Source organism: Aptenodytes patagonicus, chromosome 20 (assembly GCF_965638725.1).
Source record: "Aptenodytes patagonicus chromosome 20, bAptPat1.pri.cur, whole genome shotgun sequence".
NCBI lineage: Eukaryota > Metazoa > Chordata > Aves > Sphenisciformes > Spheniscidae > Aptenodytes > Aptenodytes patagonicus.
Window position 1 is genome coordinate 4,119,480 of NC_134968.1, and position 26,555 is coordinate 4,146,034.

At 43.7% G+C, this 26,555-nt stretch overlaps 1 protein-coding gene across 5 annotated transcripts in view; it reads right to left on the minus strand.

Annotated features, from left to right (window-relative positions):
• Nucleotides 1-25,393, minus strand: part of TLK2 (tousled like kinase 2) — a 46,315-nt gene extending 20,922 nt beyond the window's left edge. The window contains exons 1-11 of one of the 5 annotated variants that reach the window (XM_076357047.1): nt 25,197-25,393; nt 23,004-23,089; nt 21,093-21,158; nt 14,176-14,247; nt 11,610-11,679; nt 10,505-10,548; nt 9,273-9,368; nt 6,366-6,533; nt 5,695-5,790; nt 2,631-2,723; nt 1,083-1,193 (exon numbers count right to left, since the gene is read on the minus strand). In XM_076357047.1, coding sequence (XP_076213162.1) covers nt 1,083-1,193; nt 2,631-2,723; nt 5,695-5,790; nt 6,366-6,533; nt 9,273-9,368; nt 10,505-10,548; nt 11,610-11,679; nt 14,176-14,247; nt 21,093-21,158; nt 23,004-23,084 — 897 coding nt within the window. In that variant the 5' untranslated portion in view covers nt 23,085-23,089; nt 25,197-25,393. Of the gene's footprint in view, nt 1-1,082; nt 1,194-2,630; nt 2,724-5,694; nt 5,791-6,365; nt 6,534-9,272; nt 9,369-10,504; nt 10,549-11,609; nt 11,680-14,175; nt 14,248-21,092; nt 21,159-23,003; nt 23,093-25,196 lie in introns of all 5 variants that reach the window. The other 4 variants (XM_076357046.1, XM_076357050.1, XM_076357049.1 and 1 more) reach the window with 4 other exon arrangements.
• Nucleotides 25,394-26,555: the final 1,162 nt, after the last annotated feature.

The window sequence follows — 26,555 nt, forward strand, 5'->3', positions numbered from 1 at the left end:
GCTTAGCTAGACTCCAGACGTGGCTCTGATCAGGCCCTTCTTCACTCAAACAGGAGATGAAGAAAATACACCTTGAATCACTGTTAAGACTAAGATACAGTGATCAGCCAGCTCAGTCCTAGGCTTGCACCACTCCCAGAAGTGACACAATCTCAGTTAGGTCACCAACATGCATAAAAACTGGTGGTGGTGTCTGTCACAGAGTGTTTCTGGTAAGTGAGAGGAAATTTCCAAGGCCTGAGATGAGAGCAGCAAAGTTTCAGTCAGTTAGGATTAAAGGTGAACCAGCAAAGCTCCTCACTGGAGCTATACACCACCTATCCGAGTGCCAGGTCTACATAACACCTAGCCCAGAGTTACAAATCCTCCCAGAAAGGGGAGTCCCATTCAGCCAAGAACAATCAGCTCTGTGACAAAATCAACTCAAACAGACTGCATGTACTGGCCAGCACCCTGGTAGTTTTGCCCATCCAGTGCCCACAAACAATAGATGTAATTGGCCAACAGGTGAAAGAGCAATCAAACCCCCACATTGTTTAACCATCAGGAAATCTGGAAATCTTTCAACACTGAAGCAGGCTGGACGCTGGTAAAGAGCAGCCTGGCACTTTCCCCAGTGTCTTTAATGTGTTGTTTTGAGTGTTATACAAAGCAATGATCTCAAACTTTGCCATTTGAAAGAAGGAAAGGTCTAAATCACTTGCCCATGTCACAGAGCATATCTGGCAATTTCACTGCACAATGGGATACTGCTCTTGTATTGCCAGAGCTGGACAATGTTGCTTTTCAGGTGTACAAGTTTCCAAATCCAGTAATGCCTGCTGCATTCAGAGCTCAGACTATTTCACTTAAGCAAGGGAGATCACTCTTTGAGACTGTGAAAAGTAACGAGACCAAAACATTCTGAACCATTTCAATCTTAGGATTACATTCCTATTTGCAGAGAAACAATTCAAGACAGAATCCCAGTTGTCTCTTATCATTATAGCAATAGGAGCAGGTTTTCACTGCTCAAAAGAAGATAGAGAAGTTTTCAAGGTCGTGAACTGTGACTGCAGAGATGCGCAAAGTCCCCTGCTCACCTTTTCTATAAGAAGCTTCTTGCTCATCGTTACACATCTATTCAACCGCTCCTTGTACTTCTCCAGCATCTTTTGCTGTTCATCTATCTGCCGTCTCAAATCGCAGTTGGCCTAAAAGTGAACAGAGAAGAAAAGCCTTTGACTTTAAACTGCTCAAAGAGCCAAACTAAGCATCACCTAGGAAGACGTTTCTCCAGCTAGCTCTAGGCATCAGATTAAAGTAAGCAAACCAGCAGGATAAGAAAAAAAGACTAGGTTCCTCTTATCAAAACATCCAAGCCAAGCTCTTCAATTTTTAACCCACTCAAATCTTAATACCCCTCTAGAACAGGGGAGTGCTATCATCCTAGTTTACATATAAGGAACTAAGGCACAAAGAGACTAAAGACAAGCACAAGGAATTTTTTTATTTTTATTTTTTTAAAGATTCAAGACCTCGCCACAGCTACCAAGTCTCAAAATAGCTTAAGGCATCCCTGGACTAGCCTCCCTCTTTAACCACAATACTGGCAGAGGAAAAGGATGGGGTAACTCCCTTTGCACTTTCAATTAAATCCTTGTTCAAGTTACTATCCATCAGCCCCGCTATACAGACTGCTCCCAGTAACAGCTGTTGTTTTTAACACCACCTCAGCGTACAGCAGGATTTTATGTGCAACCATTTTAATTGATAAAAAGTTAAATTTAACCACCCCCCTTCCAATCAATAGTCTGGCTTCTGATTAAACAGCGGATGGTAAAAAAAAAAATCAATCAATTTCCTGCTTCATGGATTATTTTCCGCAAACCCACATGTGCCTGTGTGTATGTCTCTATTCTTAGGTGCTGAGACCACACACACAAACACAGCCAGCCTTCCCTCTTCTCCCTTTAATGTGTTTTCTAATCCTTTTCAACACTTCACAAGAGATGTCTCTCCAGCTGATGAAAGCTAATCAATTGGAACTCCTCCATTAAGACAAGATCCTTGATTTAAAGGTATTTATCGTTTACTGAAGAACTAATGGGTTAAGAGAAGCTTTATTCTTTCAGTTTGACCAAAAGATGTTCTCCTCGTCTCTATACATGTTACTGACTCTCACGAATGAGCATTTCAGAACACAACTTCCCAGCCTACTGAGAGGCTACTGAACATGCCGCTAAACAAAAAGCAGGGTCAGTTCCTCAGTACTTAGAAGAGGGGAATAATTCTGAAGAGAAACATGTTAGGTTAGCTAGCAAAATACACAGAAAGTGTGCAACAGATCAAAGAAAGGCCAACAACACTGCTGAGGACACAAACACCTGAGCTAGTGCTTAGCTACGATAACTCTGCACTGTATAGCCAGTCACTGCTACTCTGCTTGTGAATTCAAGCAGGCCCAAACAAAGTATCTACAAGCCAGACAATTCTCTTGCAAGTAAGGGATGACTGGCTTTGTTTTACCTTGCGAGTGCTGGTTCTACAAATGGTATACAAAACCCTGCTCTGCAGCCTAGCTGGCACATGCATCCTATGTGTCCTTAAACAGCAGCTTTTAGAAGAGTTGTCCCACTTTAAATACTTACTCTTAGTAAGTCATCTATCCTCCCCTCCTTCTTCTCCAAGTCAGAGTTCTTACTGTTTTCTAGTGCAGATATTTTTTCCATTGTGAGGTCAGACTGTAGGGAAAAAATCACCATAAACCACATTTAAGAAAAACAGATATTTCAGATAGTCAGCACGTAACATCACAGTGTAACCTTCTCTGATCTGAACAGTTAGGTCTAAGAAGAAGGAACCAATCCCCTGCATCCTAGCAGTCTGGGGAAGAATTTTCTCCATTCTTCATTTTCTTATTACATGGTGGGCTCCTCCAGCATAGGAGGTTCAGTCAGCTAGCAAAAAGCTGCTCTGGAGAACACAAACTGGTAACACGTAACAGGCTACAACATCCTCCGTGTCCTGCAAATTTTGTTTATATAGTTGAGTCCTGCCCACCCCTTGGTGGTCTCTGACATTCGCTGTCTTTTCCTGCAGTACAACATAGCTTGTACAGGAAAAAGGCTTAAGAAAAAAACCACCAAATCCCAACCCGTCAGCTGGAATATCAAATTTATGAGACCTTTTATGGGCACAGACAACCACCTGCTAGACAAAAGACAATACCTGTGGGTTCTAAGGTGGTCTTGACAGAAAACACAGGTCTTCATTTTAAAATATTATAACAGACTGACAGCAGGAATATTAGGCACAAGTCTTTGTTTCTGACAAACATGTATTAGTGCCTGCTAGAGACAGGTGCTTTACAGTTCTTGAGTAACACCTATTTGGAAAGCTTTATGGCGCGCAGCACATCTCAAATACCTTCACCAATGAAGTGAGAGTTACACCCAGGAACAGAAGACAAAAGACATTCTTATTGCTAGAGACCATAACATATTTCAAACTCAGTACTCTGATTAATGGGTGGGGAAGAAAAGCGGAAGAAGTCAGTATGTACATGAACACAACATTTAAAAAAAAACTCAAGTCAACACAAGGGAATCTTGCTCCGTAACTGCATACACAGATTTCACATTTATGGCTAGCAAGCAACTATCCTGGTTCTGAGAAGAGTTAGCAGAGACTTACCTGTGGAGTTGTTACATAACTGTTCTCCAAATTTCAGGCTTGCCTGGAAGCTAACACCATGAAGTAAGAGACAAACTTAGTGGACTGTTGCTTCTCTACATACGCCCAGTATGGGAAAGATCAAAAAGAACACCTGCCAGCATTGCACATCAAGCAAGATGAGCCTAAATCTCAAAAGACAAAGAGGAGGCCTGGGCAGGTCACCCCACTTCTGCCTTAACTTGGTTTATACTTCCTGCCAGCCTGCAGGAAGCATGTGCAACAAAAGCTTTTGTCACTGAAGGCAACGAGAAGGCTGTCTGTTGAAAACCTAGGCTGCATCCACTCAGCCAAGCAGCAGAAAGTTTCTTTAGTAAGTAACTGTTATGTCATTTTGCCAAATGCACAGACATGCTTGCACTGTGTCAGATGAAGTCACGCTTCAGGATGCATGCTCTTACACGTGACTTCATCACAACTCACCTTGCCTCAGAGCACCTGGAGGGCCCTAGCACTGGCTGAAAATGCTAAGAAAATCATGCTCCTGTTGACTTGCTTTTGTCATTGCCAGAAGTGATTCAAACTGGAGGTCACTGAAGAGGGTTTTTTTTTAACCCTATCAACTCCAAACAGGTTTGGAAGGAAAAACAAGAATGTATACATGTCCTCATCACACAGTCAAGCATCTTCCTGAATTCTTTGCCTCAAGCGTATGCTACATCTAGACCTCTGGAGAATACCATGAAGCTGAGCATCGGCAGAAAGCACGCCCAGGTAACATGTCACCCGTTTCAAGGAAGATGGACCCTATGGGCACGCTAAGCACAGGAGAGAACAAAAACATATTGCTCACTCCAGGACAGACCACTATTTCAAGCATTGGTGTTGGGACAGCAAAGATTGAAATCTGAAAGTTATCTCTGGCAGGTTCTCGAGTCACGGCATCATTCTCGCACAAGAATTCTCCACGCACTAGCAAGAAACGGATCTTCACAGACCAACATTTTAACAATACAGGCAACAAATGTGACCCTAGTGACACAACACAGCTCAGAGACTTAAGCTAGTTAAGCATCCCCAGAAGTAGAACTGCTGTTCTTCATGCACAAAGAACTTGTACTGCCTGCTGGGGAAATGGTAAATGAACTTCCCCCAGCAATAAAATCATCTCTGACACAGACTGATGTGAGAAAATGATTGACACAAAACTGATTGTTTAAAAATCACTCAAGGGAAGGGTCAGTCACATGGAAATCGGAGATGAAAATCAAAAGAAGATTAAAAGCAGGCTTGGAGAAGAAATAAGCAAGGTGCATTGCAGATAAAGCTGAACATCCTTATAAGCAACAGAGGAAGATGACACAGCTAAAAGTAAATCTTGCCATAAAGCCACAAGAAGAATCTTAACAATTTAAAAGGCACCAAAAAGACAGCAGCACAGTCAAAAGAGCTACTCCTCTTCTTGACTCCAGGTCAGTGAAGTTGCTGAGAAGCACTGTCAGGAACACACCACATTCCACCTTGATAGGACAAACTATGCCATGGGTGTACTCTGCAGAGGCCGAAGAACTTCCAGCTAGACTGTGGATATTTGTACTGTAAGCAGTGTGGACGTACCCATGACCCAGCGCTTGAATAGAAGCATTCATAACTATTACTCAGGTTTCCTTCATGTCTTCACTTACAAAGAGAGGAAGAACATTCAGGGTACAACAGAACCGAAACAGACAGAGCTAAGGTGTTCCTCTCCTGAGCACATCTGCACACAGCTGAAGAACTGCCCACAGTACTGACACAGAAAAACCTCAGTAACAGATTAGGCAAACTCCAGTAGCAGCAACTGAAAAGCATCCTTTACAGGATAAGGAACAACGTTCAGAGTGATTAACTTAAATCAGTAGTTACAAACTGAGTTGGGACTACTGGCTCTTTTCACTGGAAACTTTATGTCTACTACAAGTGGCATCCTCTGGTGAGGAAGAAAAGCTGCATCAAGCTTCAATCTCATATCCAAGAGATGTATCATCTAGTGAGCTATACCTGTGACTGTTTGTGCTGGATGGAAATCTGTTTTTGGGAAGTGCAGGAATGCTCAGTGTTCCCTGATCCGGTAGAAGATGGGCTGCCTTGCTGGGCCTGCAAAAGAAAGTTAGTGTATTGTTATATGCTCCTCAGCACGATCACTAGTGCCCATGCAGATACACTTATCTTCACATGGGAGGTGCGGCCTGGGTACCATACTTTCATGTTAAGGTTTAAGAATGCTCTAAAGATTTAGTTCATTAAAACAAGAGAGTCAGTTTCTTTCAAGAAGCCTGGCCCAACCTGCTAACAGACAAAGCTTTCAAAAGCCTAATATAATTCATGTCAGCTGAGATTAAGCGAGGCCAAAACAAACACTTCTCACAGCAAGACTACACTTCATTCTTTTGCTTTTTTGCATCTATCAGATTAGCCTCTCAGATGCTATTATTTTGATCTACATAAGATTTTGAGTCATTAACTTAAAACTCACATCATTTTATTAAACAAGCAAAGCCTGGGACCTAGAACTCTTCACAAGGAAGATGAACTTACCAGAAGATGGTAGACTTGGTCATCAATAAACCAGGCTGCACTTGAACCACTGTCTTTGAGCAGAAAAGCTTCAAATTCCCCATCCCTTAACTAGAAACATCCCTTGGGATTCAAATCTTTTCAGAGCTGCTCACCGAGACAAAAGTAAAACAGAGGCCACCTCCCCTCTGTGCCAGCTGCTCATTCTCTAGCCGCTGTTTCGCCAGCATCACCGACATCAGCGTTGGCAGAGCAGAGTGTTCCTCCTGCGGTTCCTTTGCTGTGCTGCCGTCTACCCCATACAGCGGCTGCTCCACTCGCCGCTGTAACACAGTCAAAAAAAATACAATGAACTTTTTTTTTTTTTTTTTTTAAAAAAACAGTGATTCTCTGACTCTGCCAAAACTGTTGTCAGCGAAGCAGCAGCTCAGGAATGGGCAGGCAGCATGTTGAGGATCTGATAACTCAAACAGGACTCCTGGAGTGATTGTTCCAATGGCAGACATCAAAAAGTAGATGAAGTTAACAATTAGGAAAAAAAAGAGTAACAAATGAACACACAGGACAGAATTGTCAGTTAACACACGCCCTTCCTTTGCAAATACATGTGTTTCAGAGCCAGTGGGGCAAAATAGGTTGTAGATGCAAAAATCTTAGCGCATTGAGACTTTGGTCAATGCATTCAAAATTATACTACTTGATGTTTTTTAAGGACTCATTTTAAAACAGCCAATGTCACAATGCATTCGTTATTCTGGTGAAGTAAACTGAGTCAGAACTGCTAAACGTGAGCAACCTAACCATGTCTAGGACCCAGACTTCACGGTAACCTCATTTCTGTCATTATAGCTGGGACCAACCTCCTGCAAGATAAGCAAAGTACTAATGTGTTTCCAAAATCTTTAAGAGACACATTGCATCTCTTAAAGGCCAGCTCCTTTCTCCTACAGTAGACTCATTTTCCAACTGCGATACAGGAATTGGGTTCAATGAGAATAAGAATCATCTGAGCTACATTGATTACAGCACTCAGAATCTCATTGCCCTCGCTTTAAAAGCCAGCCCATCACTGCTAAAACTTGGCAGCCTGGGTAATAATCATCTAAGTCTTTCCAAGCTGTAACTCCGGGCCAGGCATATGCCACATAGAAAGTAAACAGTCAGGTCAGGCTTCAGTTTTTCTTAAAAACCTAAATTGCAACCTGAAGCATATTTTCTGGCTAACATTACAAATGTCAAGAGTGTGCTTTCTTCCCCAAAAGAATGCTTGTATATGAGAGCGATCTTGCAAGAGTCTGAAGACCTGCAGATCATTCTTCTGATCCAAGGAGAAGCAAGGCAATTCAAAGCAGTCAAGAGATTTGAAGACAAGAAGTAACATCCTGAAGCCATTACAATTCCTCCGCAAGTTCTGATTGCAGAAAATTTCCAGTACAGTACAGATTAACTCACAGGTTTGGAGGAGGTTTGTCTCATTGCGAAAGACATTTTAACACTCTGCTCTCTTCCTAGACCATACTGACATCTGTAATGGATAAGATGCTCCATCTTCTCCAATTTTCACTCATCCCCCCATTTTTTTGGGCTTAGCTCAAGCCATTGATACTCAGTTTGTAAGAAGAGGACAGATCTTGCCAATGCACATAATAGTTTGTTACGAATAAGCAAACATTACAGGTTTAGCTGCAAGAGTAAAGAACAGAAGATAAGAAACACAAAGAGCACCTGCGTAAGGAGAGACACAAACTGGCCTAGCTGAAACTAACTGCAACATCGGTCTTCACCACGTGAGAAATACTCTGTTCAAACTTTTACCTACTCAATACATACAAGCGTAGAAGAAAAGCAAAGGAAGAATCAACTTGTCCCATTATAAACACCTGAAGGGTATCTCATCTGCTGGAATGAAGAACTGTCCCTAATGCATCACACATCTGCAACATTCAGAGATGGTATTTCTTTCATTAACTTCTCTTTAAAAACGTGTATTAGTGAATTAATGTGACAGGAGGAAGGGCTATTCAATTAACCAGATATATGTTAATTTTTGTAAATATCAAAAATATCTAGAAGCGTATCTGACGTTCTCCCTTAAAGCAGCATTAAAAACTTTGAACATCTAGCAACATATATTGAATTCTGAACAGAGCATTCAGTGTTGGGATTTACTTCAGTACACATTCACGAACTGTGCAAAGGTCTCTGCAGAATAATGTAATCAGTAAAGACTTTGCATTTGGTTTTCAGAATACTAACCTTTCCCATAATGCTCCATATTTTTGTGACATTCAACAAATGCTGAAAATTTTTAAAGAGGGGCCCAGGCAATGTTCAAAACTAGAGATCAGACACCAGAGCCTCTGAATATTGCTTTGCTGGTTGAAAGAAATTTCTTTAGCTGCTCTGTGCTAAAATGGCTTAAAAATACTGGTTATTTCTTCACATTCAGATCTTGCAGAAATGCTGTGACAGCAAAAAGGAATTATGTAACAAAAAAATAGCAACAGATGTGCATGTATACACATTTCTTTGCAAGCTTTTGCTAATGCTCCTTACAAGTCACATGCACATAAGCAGAAGACCTTCCCAGTATAATTATGGTATGCACGTTTTTCAGTATACCCAAAGGGTCCAATCAAGATCGGAATATCATTGTATTAGTGCTATACAAACATACAACATACTCCCAACTCGATGGAGAAGTTCAGGAGCTACAATGGAATACAAGATAACTAGTATGCCAGTTCCACCTTTTATTAAGGACAGTGATCTATCTGTAACCACACAGCACGCTAAAAACATTCATCTTGCACACTTTAAGCTCAGATATTCATATCAGTTACAACTGGACTAGCCACTGTTACAGGGTTCTAGACATCTGGCTTTGCTGCCAGAACCCAGTTTCAGATTAAAAAAAAAAAAGAACTGAATAGAGAATAAGCCAAATCACCCACCAAGAGACCCTTCTTCCCTGTTCAGAACCTTTTATTACCTGTCTGAAGCACGGCCACCAACCTAATCAATGCCATGCCACCAGCTCTGTTCCCAGGGAGAACACATACCGGCAAGGGGTTGGATAAGGAATGCTGCGGTGATGATCTGGCGACAGGCGGAACACTTCTACCGGGACTGGTTCCTGGGCCACTTCCCCCAGCAAACTGGCCAAAGCAACAGATTTGGTCATCAGTAATTCTACAGAGATACTATATTTAAGCAAATTTAACAGAGACAGAAGGAACACATTTGTCTTAAAAATGAAGCCTTATAGGCTCTAGGGACTCATTTAAACAAACTGAATATAAGCTAAGAGGAAAACCTTAAAATTTCATGCACTGTTTTCAAAAATAACAGCAAAAGTAAGTACTTCAGACAAACATTCACATTTGCACTGAGTACATTCTTCTTTTTAACACAAAAAGATATAAACCTACACACTTGGATATGGACCAATTATTTACTGTATAGAATTAGGAAGCCCGTTCCCTGTGAGGAGACGTGTCTAACTGTGCTTCACAGAAGTGTAAGAAATGTACATCTCCACTGAAGCATCTGTGCAGTCACTGTTAAAGACAAGATATGCAAGCAGCTGGGCAACTGGTCTAGTTGGTACAGAAATTCCTATGTTCCTGCACCACACGGTATACCACACTTACAAAAAACTTTAGCCAGGAAAGAAGTAAGCACTAATAAGCACTTAATTTCTGACTCCAAGTTACTCAGTAAAATAAAGAACAAACTTCAGAGAAAAGCTAGAGCTCTGGATTGTGCAGACCTAGAAAAACTTCAGAAACTACACAATAAAAAAAGAATATTGATTTTTAGAATGTCCATCACTGTTTTGGGGAGGGGTCTCTGTCTCCCATGTGGTGCCAGCCTCCCATGGCAAGCTTTTCTAAAGAGGGAACCCTGTAAACAACTTCCTACTCAAATCAGCTGGACTTTGCAGGTAGGTTCTTTTGCAGCACCAGACCTGTATCAAAATAGGCTTGCATACTCAGAGATATCCTCATCTGAGATCCAGGTTCCAACGGAAATCAACCTTGAACATATACTTACGTGGCTGCTCTTTTAAAAAAAAAAAGCTTTATCAACTGTTCAAAGAAATGTTAATTTAAAAACCAACTTCCAAAAATCTCATATCCTCTACGTAATCAGATTTGAGCATATCGGGTTAACATCGTCAATCAGTGACTCCAATGATGGATCAGTAACAGAAGTCACGTTACAGACTTCCATCTACAGATCTGGCACATCGTGAATTCAAGCAGATTTCTCAGACAATGTAGATGCTTACCTCAAAATAATCACTAATTTTATGTCCTCTAGGAGTGCCTTTTCCTAAAAAGGAAAACAAAGGATGAAAATAAGAGTTGATATTTTTTAGAACAGAAGTTATGATGCCATTCTAAAAAACTACTCCTATATTTTGACACTCCTTTCCCTGTAGAAAGGTGCAACACCTATCACAACAAAAGCTTCTGCACAACAAAAGACTGCCCCAGGGTTACAGCTCTTGTGCTGTTGTTGGGAGGGTTTACAGTTGACAATTCAATTAACTCTTAATTCCAAACATGTCAAATCCAATCAAACAGCATTTCCACTTGCTAAAGTACTTAGAAAACACTAAACGTCATTGAATGCTGCATAGGGTCTCCAAAATTTCCTTCAAGATAAGGACAGAGCAAAGGGTACTTTTACTCCTCCACCTTCAGGTAAATTACTGCATATTAGATCTCTCACAAGCATTCCTATAAGAGTTAGCAAGATAATTAGTGGTGGCTTAATACCAGCTCATTAAAACTTAGCCCTTTTCTCTTATTATAATATTATCAAAGCAGTTCTGTCAACACAATCCTCGTTACTTTCTTGTTGAAGAATAAAAGAAATAGAAATCTGCCCCTATGCCCATTTGCTAGAAAATCTGAACTTGGACTTGAACACACTGCATTTTTCTTAGTACTCTGAGACAGCACTGCCTGCTTTATACTTGAGCACAGTTTGTTCTCTATTTGTTGTGGTGAGAACTTACTCTAACAAGGCAGGCATACGTCTCAAAAAGCAAGGAAGAGAGTACAGCCTGTATTTTGAAGTCTGGCTGCTGTATATGTAGTGACACGGGACCAAAACAACACTTCAGAGAAGCCATATTAAGCCTTTGGGCAGTCTGTCCCATAAAAATGCAATAGTTTGTGCGAATAAGCTGAAGACGAGTATTTTCCTGCCAATGAGGATAACAAGGCTCCCAGAAGAGAACTACACCATCATGGAGTAGTTTATAACAAGCTGCCTGACACACCCTTGAGAAGAGCCATTAGTTTCCTAGGACACTGACTGTGCAAAACGTGCACAAATTACCAACCGTTCAGAAATCCTGCAGCAGGGTCAGGAGAATGAATTACCTTGACTGGTCTCGTATGCTTCTGCTTTCCTTTTTCTATTCCGCTGGTCATTCTGTTTTTTCTCAGGAGTCTGTTAAACAATACTTCAAAATTAACATTTCTGCAGTTATTCCAAGATCTAAAGAAAATACCAAAACACAATAATCTGCTCCATATCCCCAGTGGCCATTTCACTTCTCTGGTACATTTGTTTCTACTGCTGGTGCTTAAAGAAACAACTGCTCTCAGATAGCTACTACCTTCTGATATATGTGCTGCAGAAGGGAGAGAACACGGTTAGGAATGAGGTTAATTTTTTTTTTTTATTTCACCTGCAGCAAGCCAGCCTCTACTGCCCAGTTACCTCACATGGTTAGCAGAACAAGTTCAAACACTTATAAAAACCTGTATAAACCATTTCACGGTGATCACAGTACTGGTACAAAAGGAGTAATGACAAGCGGTTTGAGTACAGACATCCAAATTTGCAGTCCAGCGGCTACTCAGTCTACCAGGACAATTCACCTTGCCTGCAGCTAATGCTTCTTCTCAAAGCTCTTTGCAGATGGCTACAAGAACTATCCTGTCTACTGGTGCACAACCGCAACCTTACGCAAAACAACGCAGAGCTCCCCAGGATGGCAGCCGGGAGAAAGCTGCCACAGATGCAGCAATTCATCTGGACTTATTTCTCATTAAAGTCAAGGGTCGGTTGCATCTGCCATTTCTGTGAGCAACCAGAGACCTGAGGGGCAGCTTATCAGTGGACAGCAATATATTTATGCACAGGCACAATACAGAGCACAGGTGGGAGGCTTGAAGGCTGCGAAAGTGTCATGCCTATCTGTCTGTACAAAGCTAGCAAGCCTAGACATGCGAGAGTGGAGGAGACCCTGGCGTCGTGCTTTCCACATCACCAGAGTCACTTATGTGGCCAAATCTGCTGAAAACATTAGGAAGCACTGCACTGGAAGCAGCTTACTGAGGTTGCTGGAAAGAAAGATATCTTGTCATTTCTATCACCAATGTCATTTTAAAAACATCTCTTATCCCAAAGGGTCCCAAATAATTTCCGAGCTCTATGCTTTACAATCACTGCAGCCACTAAACTATAGCCTGGGGGCAGGAAGAAAACTACAGCATGCAAAACACCACTCTGGGGGAGGGAAAGCCATGGCCAGAAAGTTTGTGGTAAACCTAAGTTTCATGCTCTTTGGAAACCAAAGTCCAAAGTACCCTGTTTAAAGATCTCTGCCAAAAGACTTGCACACAGTAGAAATCAATCTACCTCCTTTAATAGGATAAAAAGGATAAAGCTGACACAGCCAGAATCTAAACCTGGCTGTGTCCCCAGTGGATGCTGGGCATCTACAGTCCCATGTTACCAGCTGGGCAGTCACCGACATGTTATTGTTTTGGTAAGAGGACGGAAGGGATGTTAAGACAAAGGTGGCTATTGTGTCTGCAAAGTACGTTTTAGAATGGGGGGACTGAAAACTCCATAACTATCTAGAGACTTGCTGTACCGGCTCCTGTATGTGTAAAAGTCAATGACTTAGCCTCCTCACTGCATAGTGAAGAGCAACTCATGAACAGCGTTGGCGTGACTGTAACACCACAGGCTCCATTACAGCCTCTATGGAACTGTAAGCATATTAATGAGATTCAGTTTAAGTTGTTTTTCCATTCAAGTACTTACATAACAAAAATTACACACAACATTATCTGTTACAGACTGAAAAAGCAAGGAATGGTAGATTTGATTATGTCAGCTTGGTCAGTTTAAATCACTCCACAGAATTTCATAAAAAAACCTAAGTAAAATAAGAATGAATACTCAGTTTTCCACTATTAACTCTATTTACTTGTATGGAGTTTAAGATACTGCGTTCTCGAAAGACTTAGCTTCACCAGACACCTCATATCAGCACTGCCATATAACAGAGGGAAATATAATCCAAAACTTACCTGATAACCGTGTGAAAAGTTCTTTAAATGCATAAGAAAATGCATTTAAATTTGAGATTTTGCTTTATTAACATGGAATTTTAAAGTAAAAATGTAACTCTACAATTAATTTTGCTGCTTTAGCAAGTGTTTTGAAATAGTTAATCCTAAAGCAGTGAGATTAAACAGGGACAAAGCATCAATTTTCACCTCCCCACACTTCCACAGAGCAATTCATAAAAATGCTCTGCTTTGTACAGACTTCTGCAAATTCATATATTGGATAGGTACGGCAAACTTTTCCATTAATGCTCTCCGACTTTTTATTTAGCCAAAACTGTATCCAAAACCAGCAAACAAATCACAATGCAGCTGAAAACAATGTCATAAGCTCAGCTTTATGAATGCTGTGTTTTTGGGGTTGGGTAAAATCTGCCTGCTACGGTGGGAAGCTTCAAGGAGGACTGTTTTTCACAGCATGGTCCAAAGACTGCAGGGTTAAGATCCAGACTAATTACTTCCACTAGTCTCTTTCACACCCCAAACAAAGAACACTGTCACTCACTCTCACACAATTCCTTCTGTGTTTTGAGTTCAGTCATGTCCACCTTAAACCCGATGAGGATTTGTGCCTACTTACCTCCAATTCTTTATCACTCAGAGAACCCACGCTGCACAAGCTCTGGTTGGAAGACTCACTATTTAATGGACCCTAGTGAAAAACAAGCAAAGACTGTTAGAAACAACTTCCATACAAGGCAGATATGTCCTATCAAACATTACATCTCTAGGCTAACTACGCTGCTCTAAGTCACATGGATACAGCAGCAACACGGGTCAAATACCCAGACACACGATGGGGCACTAAAAAACTTCAAAAGTCGTTTGGAGCAAGACGGAAGCTGGACTGCCAGTTGGACAGTCTTTTCTCAGTACAGTGATCCAGCCTTTGCAATGATATTTCTGTAGCAATTTATATCCTAACTGCCCTATTTAAACATATCCACAAAACAGCTAAGGCAGTATTCATAAAAGTCTAAGACAACTGGCTTGAGAAACAAAACTTCTGATTTGTTGAGTAGCAGTAGTTCCAAGCTCAGCTCTTCAGGCAAGCATCTGCTTGACCCTGGGCTAAGAATTTAGAGGCATCTTCCATCTGGCAAGGCAGCTATTACTGTTATCAGATGCTGGCAGTACCACTGATTTTTCTTCAAATGCGTGTTTTTTATGCTTTTTTTAACACTAAGAAAGTGAACAAGTGAAAGTTGTGTTAACAGCAGTACAAACGGCACCCATAAGACAATCTCTCCCACTAGGCTATTTTATGGACCCATGGCTGACCTGCCAACAGAGCAGTTGCTCCTACCAGGCTAAAGCACAAATTCAAGAGACTGGAATAGATTTACTGAAATAGTATCCAGGTACCTACAAGAGTCTGCCTGCATCTTTGCAGGGTCTACTGGATACACATCTGCATTTTTACATATCCAAGCATTTTTGAAAATTACTTTCTAAAATGTACATCAAAACTGGTTTTAAAAGGAAAGAAAAGTGAATCATGCAAAGTCACTGTGTTTTAGCCTAGTGCTCTGACACACAAGTATCCTCCCACAGATCTAACTTAAGAAATCTAGACGAATTTGACAAAGATATAAAAACAAGATTCACAATTACCAATGGAATGTATTAACAGGAAGAATGACATGATAAAGCCACCTCTCCATTAATAACTTGTGAGCACCTTTTCCCAAAGATTCATTCTATTTTAGCATTCTTATTTTTGCAGTAACCACTTCCCACCAATCAATCTTTCCTCAAGGCAAAGCCACTTCTCATTATATACTTGAGCAGAAGACTTATGGGAGGGGTGGGGGAGAAGCCTTAACACGACAGAGAAATCCCACGGTAGATTATTTTTGAGGAGAGTAGTTCTCCCTTCCCCATTTATAAGACAAACACCACCATCAAATTAAACTTGTGACACAACTTAGCTATTACTAACCCCAATTTCCAAGCAGGCATCCACAGAAAGTAAAAGTTCTGTTTACCTTCTGTATTACACTGTGAATGTTAACTACTAAATTTGTTTCTCCTAAAAGGACATCCTTAGTTGCTTCAACGTAAAAAAAAAAAACAGAAAAAACCCAACACTTGAATAGCTCAAGAAGCTACGCATTTAGGATTCCCTTTTAAAAGCAAATTACTTTATGAAAAATTGCAGATTTACACTCTTTAACCCATACCATTACCCCTTCAACTCATCACACAAATAGCTCAAGACCAGAAAGATATTTTACCTCATCTCTTCAGCAATAGTTGCTTTTAAAACAAGGAAGCAAGCTCCCAACCACCCAACGTGACGGCTCACAAATCTTATAGGTACAACTCTTGGTTATTCCAGGGATTTATTCCTTGGCCAACAGGACTTAACAGAAGTGCCAACACTAACCTTAGCGACATCCACATGAAGGCCTCATTGATTAAAAAAATGTAATACCTTACGGCAAGTGGCAACAGAAAGTTAATCTTTTTACCCATGTAAAAAGCTCGTTTATAAACTGCACAAATGCTGTCATCTAAAATCCTTCACTTCCTCTCATGAACTCAAACCCCAGCAGCATGTCCAAGACATCAACCTTCTGTGTAAGCGTGAAAGCTTTATTAGGTGAAGGAGCATCTCAACAACTTATCATTTGCTGGTCTCAGATGGACAGGCTGGGGTTCTGACATGATGAAGATGAAAGCAAAAGTTGTTTCCACATTCGCTTAAATCTTGCTGCCTCCATTTTCCACATGGATAGCAAATGACAGGAACAGCTGCTCCCAAAATGCCACATTTGAGCTTTTCAGGAACATTGTGGTTGAAAGGGTATGTCAGTGGCTTACAAAGGGCCAAGGTTTCAGCAATGACCTGTATTCCAGGCTAACCTGGAGAAATAAACTGATGAGGCCATCTATAGTTAGAAATGATCCTACAATTTTTTCAGAAATACAAGTTTATCCTCTCCAGTACAAAAATTCCACTCACTTTGCATCCGAATGTAAAGTTCGGGAATGCAAGCAGCTGGAAAAATGCCTAATACAAAATCCACAATGTTTTTCTTACTTCCAGTACCAGTACTACCTGTACTGACTATTCTGTGTGGGAAATTTACAGCTCTAGCAGTTGGAATCAAACCCATCCTTTGCATCAACAAAAGAGCAGTTCAGTTCTTATCACAGATTCTTGAAGAGCAAAAAAACCCATTTACCCTTTACTTCAAAACTTCCTCTAGAAACTACACCGACAAAATCATAAAATTGAACTCAACACAGTAGTAGAAAGAGTGAAAAGGAACTGACTACTTAATTATGGAACCAGAAAAGAACAGCTGGTCAGGTGTCTGTAAGTATCCAGCAAGTTCACTGTCATCTGTATTGATACTGCGAACAAATGCAGAATTAATTCTTTGTAGGCAAGTTTTGACCCATTTCCACTGCATGAGCTTTCCTCTCCCTTGCTGATCTTCTAGAGGGCCTTCCACTGACACTTCTCTTAGAGTAAAGGATTAGGCCTATCTTGCAGGCAAGGAGCTGAAGCATCTTGTTCATGTTGAAGTTGGCAAAAAAGTCTTGTTTTGAGGTATTCCGGCTATGGAAACACAAATTGTTCATTAGAACGTGCTGTACTTGAAGCAATAAAGATGCAATACCTAGGATGTTTAAGGAACATGGCTTAGTCCTCAGCTGCACCTCTTCTCACATAGTTACGCAAGAGAAAGAAAAAGCAAGTTTTCCCGATCAACCAGCTAGATATCTAGTTTCACACATAACCTCATGTTATCAACTGCTTATAGCAACAGGTTTAGACAATGGATATGAGAAACTATACATCTGAGCATCTCCCCATCAACTACCAGTCAGTGAGTGTGTGTATAAAAAAACCCCTTCAAATTTATGTTTTATCATTCCTGACTGTTTATATTTAACTCTGCAACTGACATTGGATAAATGTTCAGTACTTAATTTAGCATACCATTATAAGTGGTCATGACACAAAAGGAATTAAAGGAACAAACCTGAATTTTGGAAAAAAACAAGTAAGCAATGGCAAAGAATACTAACATCAGAATACTCCTGGGGAAGTGGTACCAATGAATAATAAACATGCAATAGTTTACACCGGAAGGGCTTATAAATTTTCTTCCTGAAGAAGTCATCTGCACTGGCATCTGGCTTTTCTAGCACAGACTACTTTGGGATAATACCGCACTTCTCTGGTATCACTTACAGCCCACTCATCCACTGTACCCTGTCAAGAGAATCGGTGATGGGGCTCAGCAAAAATTCAAAATACGTGGGTCATCTGAAATAAGCTAATAGTTTCTACAGTGTTTACCCAAATGACAAGCACAAGAACAGCACACACTTCCTCCTCCGCAAGGAATTTCTTTCTGAGATAAGCTGGCATGCTCTTTTCCCTTGTGATTCACCTATCAACTGCCACTTCTAAGTCCGTGACCTACCTATGCACAACAAAACCTCCATGTTGAGAAGTGGATGCAGCAGTAGCAGGCGCTTTCAAGACTCCTACTCAAAGGCAAGAATTTAAAAATCTGTCCACTCACACGAGCTGGTTAGTCATTTCTCCCTTCGCAAGAGCCCTGGAAAGGCCACAAATGAGGCACAATGGCTGAAATTTCAATAGAAACAACTTAGCCTGACAACAGCTCCCATTGGATCTTCCATAACAAAGCTAGCCTGACTCAGACTGCCCTTACCTATCTCCTCTTCAAGCCTATCTACTGCCTCGCATGACTTGTGCGTTTCCTCAGCCTCTCCAAGCTCCCCAAAATGATCCCTCAGGCCTGTCCGCAACTCTTCTGTTGGGCAGTCTCCATTTTGTGCTCTCCAACTCCTCATACTGAAAGAGAGCTCTAGGAATTCAAGCTGCCTAGCCAGCGTCTCCAATATGGACTTACAGCAACATGCATTGCAAAATTCTCTTGCTAACTCAATGGCAGAGACGCCCTTCATTGGCTCAAGCCAAGGTAACCCAAATTCTTCAGAGTTACATAGCAAATCAAGAGTTTTCAAAGGGAAAAAGTCAATCCTTAGTTCCACTAAAAGTTAGTGCTAACTCCGCACAGGCTTACACTAAAGTGAAATGGTTGAATGGTTTTCCAGTTACTCTGGTCCAGTGCTACTGTATGAGCCAGGTTTAATTAACATATTCTTATCTTATTTCAAGAATCACATAAATATGAGAATTACAGCCTGCTTCTGAATTATGCGTTTAGAAAAGCTCATTATTATAGCCGATAATGAAATCCCCAAATCACCTATGTCTTTCTGCCATGAGAAGTTAATCTACTATCAGATGTTCACAGGTAACCTCTGCTATATTTGATGGGTAAACAGATCTGCAACAGGATTTTTTGGCTCCCATTATGCCTCGAGAGTTCTCTCAGGATGAAAAAAATAGTATTTTTATTTTACTGATGGCAAACTGGACAGAAGGGTCACGCAACTCACCCTAACCCTCAGTTCAGGGGCAGAAATAGAACTGAGATCTGACAACTATTTCTGGGCTCTAGTAGCCAGACAACACATTTGAAATAAATAATGTTTTGAAATAAGTAATGTTGCACATGGAAGCATCCAAACAATTTTCAAGCGTCTGGCATGAAGTCCTGACACTGTCTGTGCTACCTGATAAATTCAATTCTAAAGTTTCAAAACTCTTATTAACTAGATCTGGTAGCATGTGACACCTGTTAAGGACCATTGCTGGGCAGCACGGCTTCCCTCCAAGGAAGACACGATTATTCTCATACATCAATTCTCAACTTTTTAACTTCGCTGCTAGAAATGTTGCTAAGTAGACCACACAACTGGTAGTTACTGAACTGATCAAGACTGCTAGAGTGACAGAGAAAGGGTAAAACCCAAAATAATACGAGTAAATACTGTTCTTTTTTAAGAGCAATTCTCTTTTTGGAGGCAGATGTTTTGCAACATAAGTGACACTCTTCGGGCTATTTTAATTTCCCTCTTTAAGATACCTCAAAAAGGGAGAAAAGGGAGCAGCAGCTACCACCAAGACCAACACTTCTTCAACTCTAGCACAGTCATCTGATCTACACGATGCCTACAGCAGGACAGAGAAGGTTACTCTCTGGAAATACTTCAGCCTTTTTAGTTTAGCTATAATAAAGTGGCACACACAACTTACTTTGAAGATCTTTTAAAGACCAAACCTGCAGAAGATATGCATGCTGCCGTGATGATCCACCCTGGTTAAACCTGAGACAAGCCGTATGCAAATACAGATTCACGCATCACAATTACCTATTCCAATTCTTATCCAGGAAAAGTCTGTGGAAATGACACAAATCCTTTGGAGTTAACCTGCCTGATATCTTAAAGACAGCGCCCAGACAGGGGGAAGAGAGGCAGAAGATGAGAACAGACCAAATTAAACAATGTTATCTAGAGAAACAAACTACATTCTGTTTTCTGTACCTACTGACCCAAGGAAGATGTTTGAGATGACTAGTCAGAATAATGCCTCAAGTGAATACGCTTAGATTTCCCCTAGTAAGTAAACATAAACAGGAGCTAAATAAGCAAGAATACTGGTAGGTGTCAGATAGTCATGTGTTAATTCAAGGACTTGCTTTGCAAATTTGGGGAAGAATGGCACTTTACCATATGGCAAGAACAGACATCTAAAGCATCACTGGCTTTTTGAAGCTATCTAGTGACCTGGATGAACCACATGAGTATAACAGTTGCCTAGAAACATTCCTTGCTCGTAGATCTGATTCCATGTATTAACTCCAAGCTTCTAGAGAAATATATTCTCCAGCTACTAAGTGAGATAATTCATCACAGACTTGCAACAGAATTTTGAGGCATTTGGGACTGCAAATGACCTCAGTCATTGGGTTGTGCCTTCAGCTACTACAGGAGGTGACAGCACACAGCTGTTTCCAAAACAGTTCAGGATTTTCTGTCCTCTACTACTGTTACTGGAAAGCTCTTCCAGAACCCCATGACTCTGATGGCTGGAAGCTTTTTTCTAATTTCAAGCCTAAAAACTTATTCTAGCATAGTCTTATTCATTCTCAGAAACACGTATAGTTGTTCTTTACTTGCAAACGTGCAGGGAAAGTGGGCTTTAAAGCTGCAGTTGTATTGAGGATGCAAACTAGTACGTTAGTTTTACACGGGTCCAAAACATACCCTGTATTTTTAAACATGAAAGAAACCTCACCAAACACACTAAGCGATACACCAAGTCAGTGGAAGGCAGGAAGCTCAGTTACAACTGCCTGCTGCCTTCACCCAATAGGAGAGCATCTAAGATGACATTTCTTCCTTTTATGCAATAAACAGCAACAGAATACCTTCTATCCCAGGAGGATGTGCCAGTCCCAGTCCCACTAGATGGCACTAACTTACCCTACGTAGCCTTCCTTCAACATTTAATTGGAGAGAGCTAAAAACCTTAGTTGAATCATACAAATTGTATCACAGCTTTCCCAATATATTCCCTTTAAGACAATGACCTACCAATGCCAGTGCGGAGCATGACGGACGGAGACTTGGGGGGGTAGGGAGGGAATTTGAAGCACCAACCTGGGAGGGAATGTAGTATCTGAGATTAATATTGCAACCGAGATTTGCTGCAACATAGTAGAGTCATGCTAATTCATATCAATGGTTGGCTGAGCTATTGCAAATTAGCAAGTATGCAAGGAAATAAATATATATTGTTTGAAATAAGTGTAATGCACTTCAACAGTTTACTGACTAATACAAAGTAAAACACTATACTGCATAACAACAGGTAAAAATAAAAGTCAGTAACTAACAGAAGAGCTTTGCTCAAAGTGAAGCCTCCAAGAAGTGAGGCTTTTTCACTTGGATATGCTTTAGAAACAAAAATGAGTTTTCAATATTCACCCTACAGAGAAAGGGCATGTACTTTCTGCTCCAAACATATTGAAAACATAATTAAGACTTGGTTTCTGGTATCTTTTAAAGGTTATTCCTTTAAAAGGAATAGTTCCTAACATTCTTTGTGAGCACTGAGTATGTTGGCACTGTTTTAAAGCAACAATAGTGTCTATGCTTCTAAGTCTTCGCTATTCTAGAAAGTTGTTTGGCTTTATCTATACTGGTACAGCTAAAGATGTTAAAGTGACATACGTGGGGAAAGAGGTAAGAAATGGATGAAAAAGTACATAAATTAAAGTTGTACTATTGTATAAAACAAGTCTTTCAAGATCGTAAATACATTATGTAGCATAAACTTTTATGCTAGTAAAAGCCTCAAGGTTAAAAAAAAAAGTCTTAAGAGTGGGGGAAAAGATAAAAAAACCCCACACTCTTGCTTCAGTAACTGAAATTGTTACCCTTCAACAACTTCTGGAGTTAATCTTCCTTACTGCCTTACAGCTGAACATTTTACTTATGCTCCCTTCCAAGACTTAACCTTGTTTGAGTCCTGATTGAAGTACAGATCAGAAAGAAAAGTATGAACTCAAATGAAACCCTTTTTCAAGTTTTGATTTGCTTTGAATTTTTCTAAGAAATACAGCATCTACAAGGTTTCTTCCCTAAATAATTCTAAGACGTTTCTGAAAATTATCTAGCAATGCTACGTTGTTTTACCATCTACCTTGATGTTGTCCAAAACTCAGAATCTTCCTCAAAAGTAAACTCCTTATCACTGACCTAGTTTAAGATGAGTTCTGCCACCATTTCATTGCTCAGAGAGACTATCAATCAACACTACCAACAACATCCGGAGAACCAAGAGCTTAATGCTAGTATATCAGGCAACCACACAAAGTTGTTATTTAAGTGCCTTACTCAAGAAAGGCAGCTACCGAACAGTTATGAAGTTGTACGTGAGGACAAAGATGGGATTTTACTAGCAGGTTGTGGACCACAGATACAGGAGAGCTTACCTTCACATACTTTTTGTGTGTGTGTTCTATGCGACCGAGTACACAATTTTAGCACGCTGCCCCCACAAAGAACTGAACAAATTCCTGAATATATTAAGTCTGGTTACATGTTGTATCGAACACAGTAAACTTGAAACTGTATCTAACAAGTGGCCAAATTCAGTTCTCAAATGCATACTTGGAGAAAGGAAGAGACAGGTGAGATTCCCACTTCCAAAGACAAAGTTGTCATGGGTTTTTTTTGGGCGTACAAGCTGCCTTAAGATGGAGCAACTCCTAAGAACTTAATCAGAACCCAAAGTCTTCTGTATAGCAAAACATCTGCTCATAGAGATCCCATTTTCATTCCTCTTAAACATACTTCAAGCAAATTAGCGGCCAAAACACAACTATTGATACAAAACATTCCGCTAGCAAAGCAAAATTATCAATTTAGAAATTAAAAAACCAAAGTGCAGCACAGGATGGATAAGCAGTCATGCCTGTTACCAAAGGTACTTACACTCACCTTAGCAACCCCGACTCCAGTGAACCTGGCCTCCAGTAGTTCCTGCCTTCGCGGGTCCAGGCTATGCAATTCTTCCATCATTTCTGCTGCTATGGGAGAACAACACACAGATTATGCAATGCAAGGAAAGGAGAGAGATTTAATATTCCGTGCCACTGACGAGACTCAAAAGTGCCTGTTCTGCAGCATAACCACGTAGAAAGCATTTTCTTGCAAGAGAAATGCAAGATTACCATGCAATAATAACATGACTTTGCCACCATATTACTGTATTTAAACCATAACCCTGCTGGAAAGTTTCCTCTTCAATCTGTTGTACCAGCCATTTCAAGATCTCTAAATCCAAGAAACCAATTATGTCACATTCTCCCACTGGATGCTTTATTAAAAGGAAAACATGGGACTGGAGTGTTATGACTAAAAGCTTCAGAGCTTTTCATCCGTGCTGCATGACTAGGAGAAAAAAAAGCAACATTCTTTACCCCATAATTTATTTTTGGCCAATCCTGGAAATACTAGATCTCTCCGAACTCCAGATTTCACTGACAACAGCTTTGGTTCTTTCAAGCACAGAAAGGGATTATAAGAAGAAAATAACGCTCGTTTAAACCTTTTACTTTATAGAGTAAAGCATCAGATACCTCTAGCGCAACAGCTGCTTCTATATACTGGATGTACCTGGGGTACCTCTTGGCAATCCAACACAACAGATGCCATTATTTGAAGGGTTACAAAAAAACCCCAAACACACACAGCACAGTTGTGTAAACAGGTTAAAAATCAGGAAATATACAATTCCAATACTGAACTGCGAAAAAATGGGACAAATTTCAATGTTCATTATGACTGTGAATCACATCTTCCCAACTGCACCAATCAAGTTCATTTCCAGAAATGTCTGTTCCAGTTTCATTTTCTGGACTAAGGTAGAAAAAAAAAGAGACAGAAGATAAAGATTTGCTGTATAAAGAGCATATGTGATGAGGAAAGTTCTTGAAGGGCAGCAAGTGCCCTCTAGAATAGGCAGTATACAATTGTTCCTTTTATTAACTGTCCATTTTGTCCCTGCCGTTTCCTCCAAACGCTGCAGATCTAAGTTACAGGGGGGCAAAGTGAATCCATCCGGGGGCATTTACAACTGCTCTCCAAATCAGTAACAAGCCTCAAAAAGTAATGGGATACTAAATGCGGTTTTTAGAGAACCCTATTTCTACTGTGGGCTTTAAAACCCCAACAAAGCTATCAGCCTAGTTTTCAAAACAGGAAATCTGTGCACCGAAGAAAATGACAGACCAGCCATGAACGCAGAGATGTTAAAGTACTCCCAGGGCTCTCCCCCATTACGGGGCACAGGGCGACCATCCGGGAGGGAATCGCATCCCCACCCCGGGATTCTGGTCCGGGGAAGGGACTGCCACAAGTTCCAGAGCCTTTCCCCACCACCACCGCAGGGCCGAGCTCCCTCCCGGGGCCTGGGGACTGCCCTGGACCCCCCCCCCCCCCACTCCATCCCTCCCAGCAGGGGATGGCATTGCCTCCCTGCCCTCCCCGACTCCTTTGCGGGGTGATTTTCAGCACCTCTCTCCCATCCTCCCTCCCCACTCGGGAAACAGAGGCACGCGTTTGAAAATAAGCCGGTGAGTGAGCAGCCTTGCCCCGCTGCCAGCTGCTGCTGCACCGCCTCGGCCTGCCTCCTCCTCCCCGGCACCCCAGGCAGCACCACCTCCACTCCCAGGCCGGGGATTCACAGGCCGTGCCCACCCCTTCACCTCCCCCGCCGGCCCGGGGCCTCCGCGCTCCCCCGGGCCGGGCTGGGCCGACCCCCCCCCCTCGCCCCGCTCTTACCCCCCGCCCGCCGGGCCGGGCCGGGCCGCGCTGCGAGCCCGCGGGGCCTGCGCTGCGCCGTGCCCCGGCGAGGCGGGCACCCGCGGCCCAGGCCTCGCTCCCGCCGCCTCGGGGCACAGGCCTCGGGCCCTTCCGCCGTGACCCCGGCCCGGCCCCGCCGCAGCCAGCGGTGGGGAGCGTTCAGCAGCCTCCGCCCCTCGCCTCCACCGCGGCCCGGGGTCGCTGCCCGGCTTCTCCCCCCCCCCCCCCCCGCGGCCCCGCCGCCCCCAGGGCGGCCTCGGGCCCGGCGCCGGGGAGGGAGGCGAGGGGGGTCCCCGCGCTTCCCCCGCCGCCCCCGGGCTCTCTCACCTGGCGCCGCCGCCGCTGCTGCTCCTGCCGCCGCCCCGCCGCTCCTCTCCCCTCCTGCCCGGGCCGAGCGCTCCCCGGGCACCGCTCGGATCCCGCCGCCGCCGGGGGCAGGAGCAGGAGGAGGAGGAGGAGGAGGAGGAGGGAGGGAGGGAACCTGCTGCGGCGGCGGCAGCGGCGGCACGGGCGGGAGGGGGAGGCCAGGGGCGGCTCCGCGGCCTCTCGTGAGCCAGGCGCCGCCGCCGCTGCGGGCACCCGGGCTCCACGCGGGGGAGAAGGGCGGAGGGGAGGGGGGCGGCGGCAGCGGGGGGGGGGGGGGGGGGAGGTGGGGGCTCGCCCCTCGCCGGCTCCGGGGCGGGGAAGGAGACGGGGCGGGTGTGAGGGAGCGAGAAGGGATGGATAGGCCGCGGATCCCCGGCCTCGCGTCAGAAACCTCGCGCGGCCGCGGTGCGCGCGGGCCGGCGGCAGCCGCAAGGCCTCGCGGCAGGACAAAGGCCCGAGGGAGGGCTCGGCGGGCGGCGGCGCCCGGGCAGGTGGGGAGAGCGAGTGGACGGGAGGTTGGGGGGGGGGGACGGGGGGACGAGGGGGCACAGGGCTGCGGGGAACCCTTCGCTTCCCGGGGGGGCGGCGGGGCGCGGGCAGGTGCCGGGGCCGGTGCTCGCCCCCTCCCCGCGGCGCTGGGCCCGGCCCGGCCCGGCCCGGATCGATTGGTGCACACACACTAGTGAAAGCGCGCGGCGTCTCGCGAGATTTGCACGGCGGCGAGAGGGCGGGGGAGGGGCGGGGAGGGCAGGTCAGCGCGGGGGGGGGGGGGGCAGGTCAGTGGGGGGCGGGGCCTAGGGAGGGGCGGGGCCTGCTCCGGGGCGGAGGGAGGGGCCGGGGTTGGGGGGGGGGCAGCAGGTACAAGGCGGGGGTCAGAAGGCCCTGGAGGACGGGGCAGGCCTGGGGGGTGGGGGGGTGTCACACAGGCCTGGGGGGCAGCAGAGGGTCAGGATGGACCGCGGGGTCAGGGTGCCGATGGGGGTCAGGGGGGGCGGGGGGCAGCAGGCACGAGGTGGGGTCAGAAGGCCCTGGGGGATGGGGCAGGCCTGGGGGGGGGGGCAGCAGGAGGCATTGGGGGGGGGGTGTCACACAGGCCTGGGGGGCAGCAGAGGGTCAGGATGGACCGCGGGGTCAGGGTGCCGATGGGGGTCGGGGGGGCGGGGGGCAGCAGGCACGAGGTGGGGTCAGATGCAGCCTTGGGGTGTGGAGAGCGCTGGGGGTCAGGGGAGGCCAGGGGGCACTTCCCCCTCAGGGGAGCAGAGGTTGACCTTCCCCCCCCCCAGGGTGTCTCCAGAGGGGGGGTGTGGGTGGGGTGTCCAT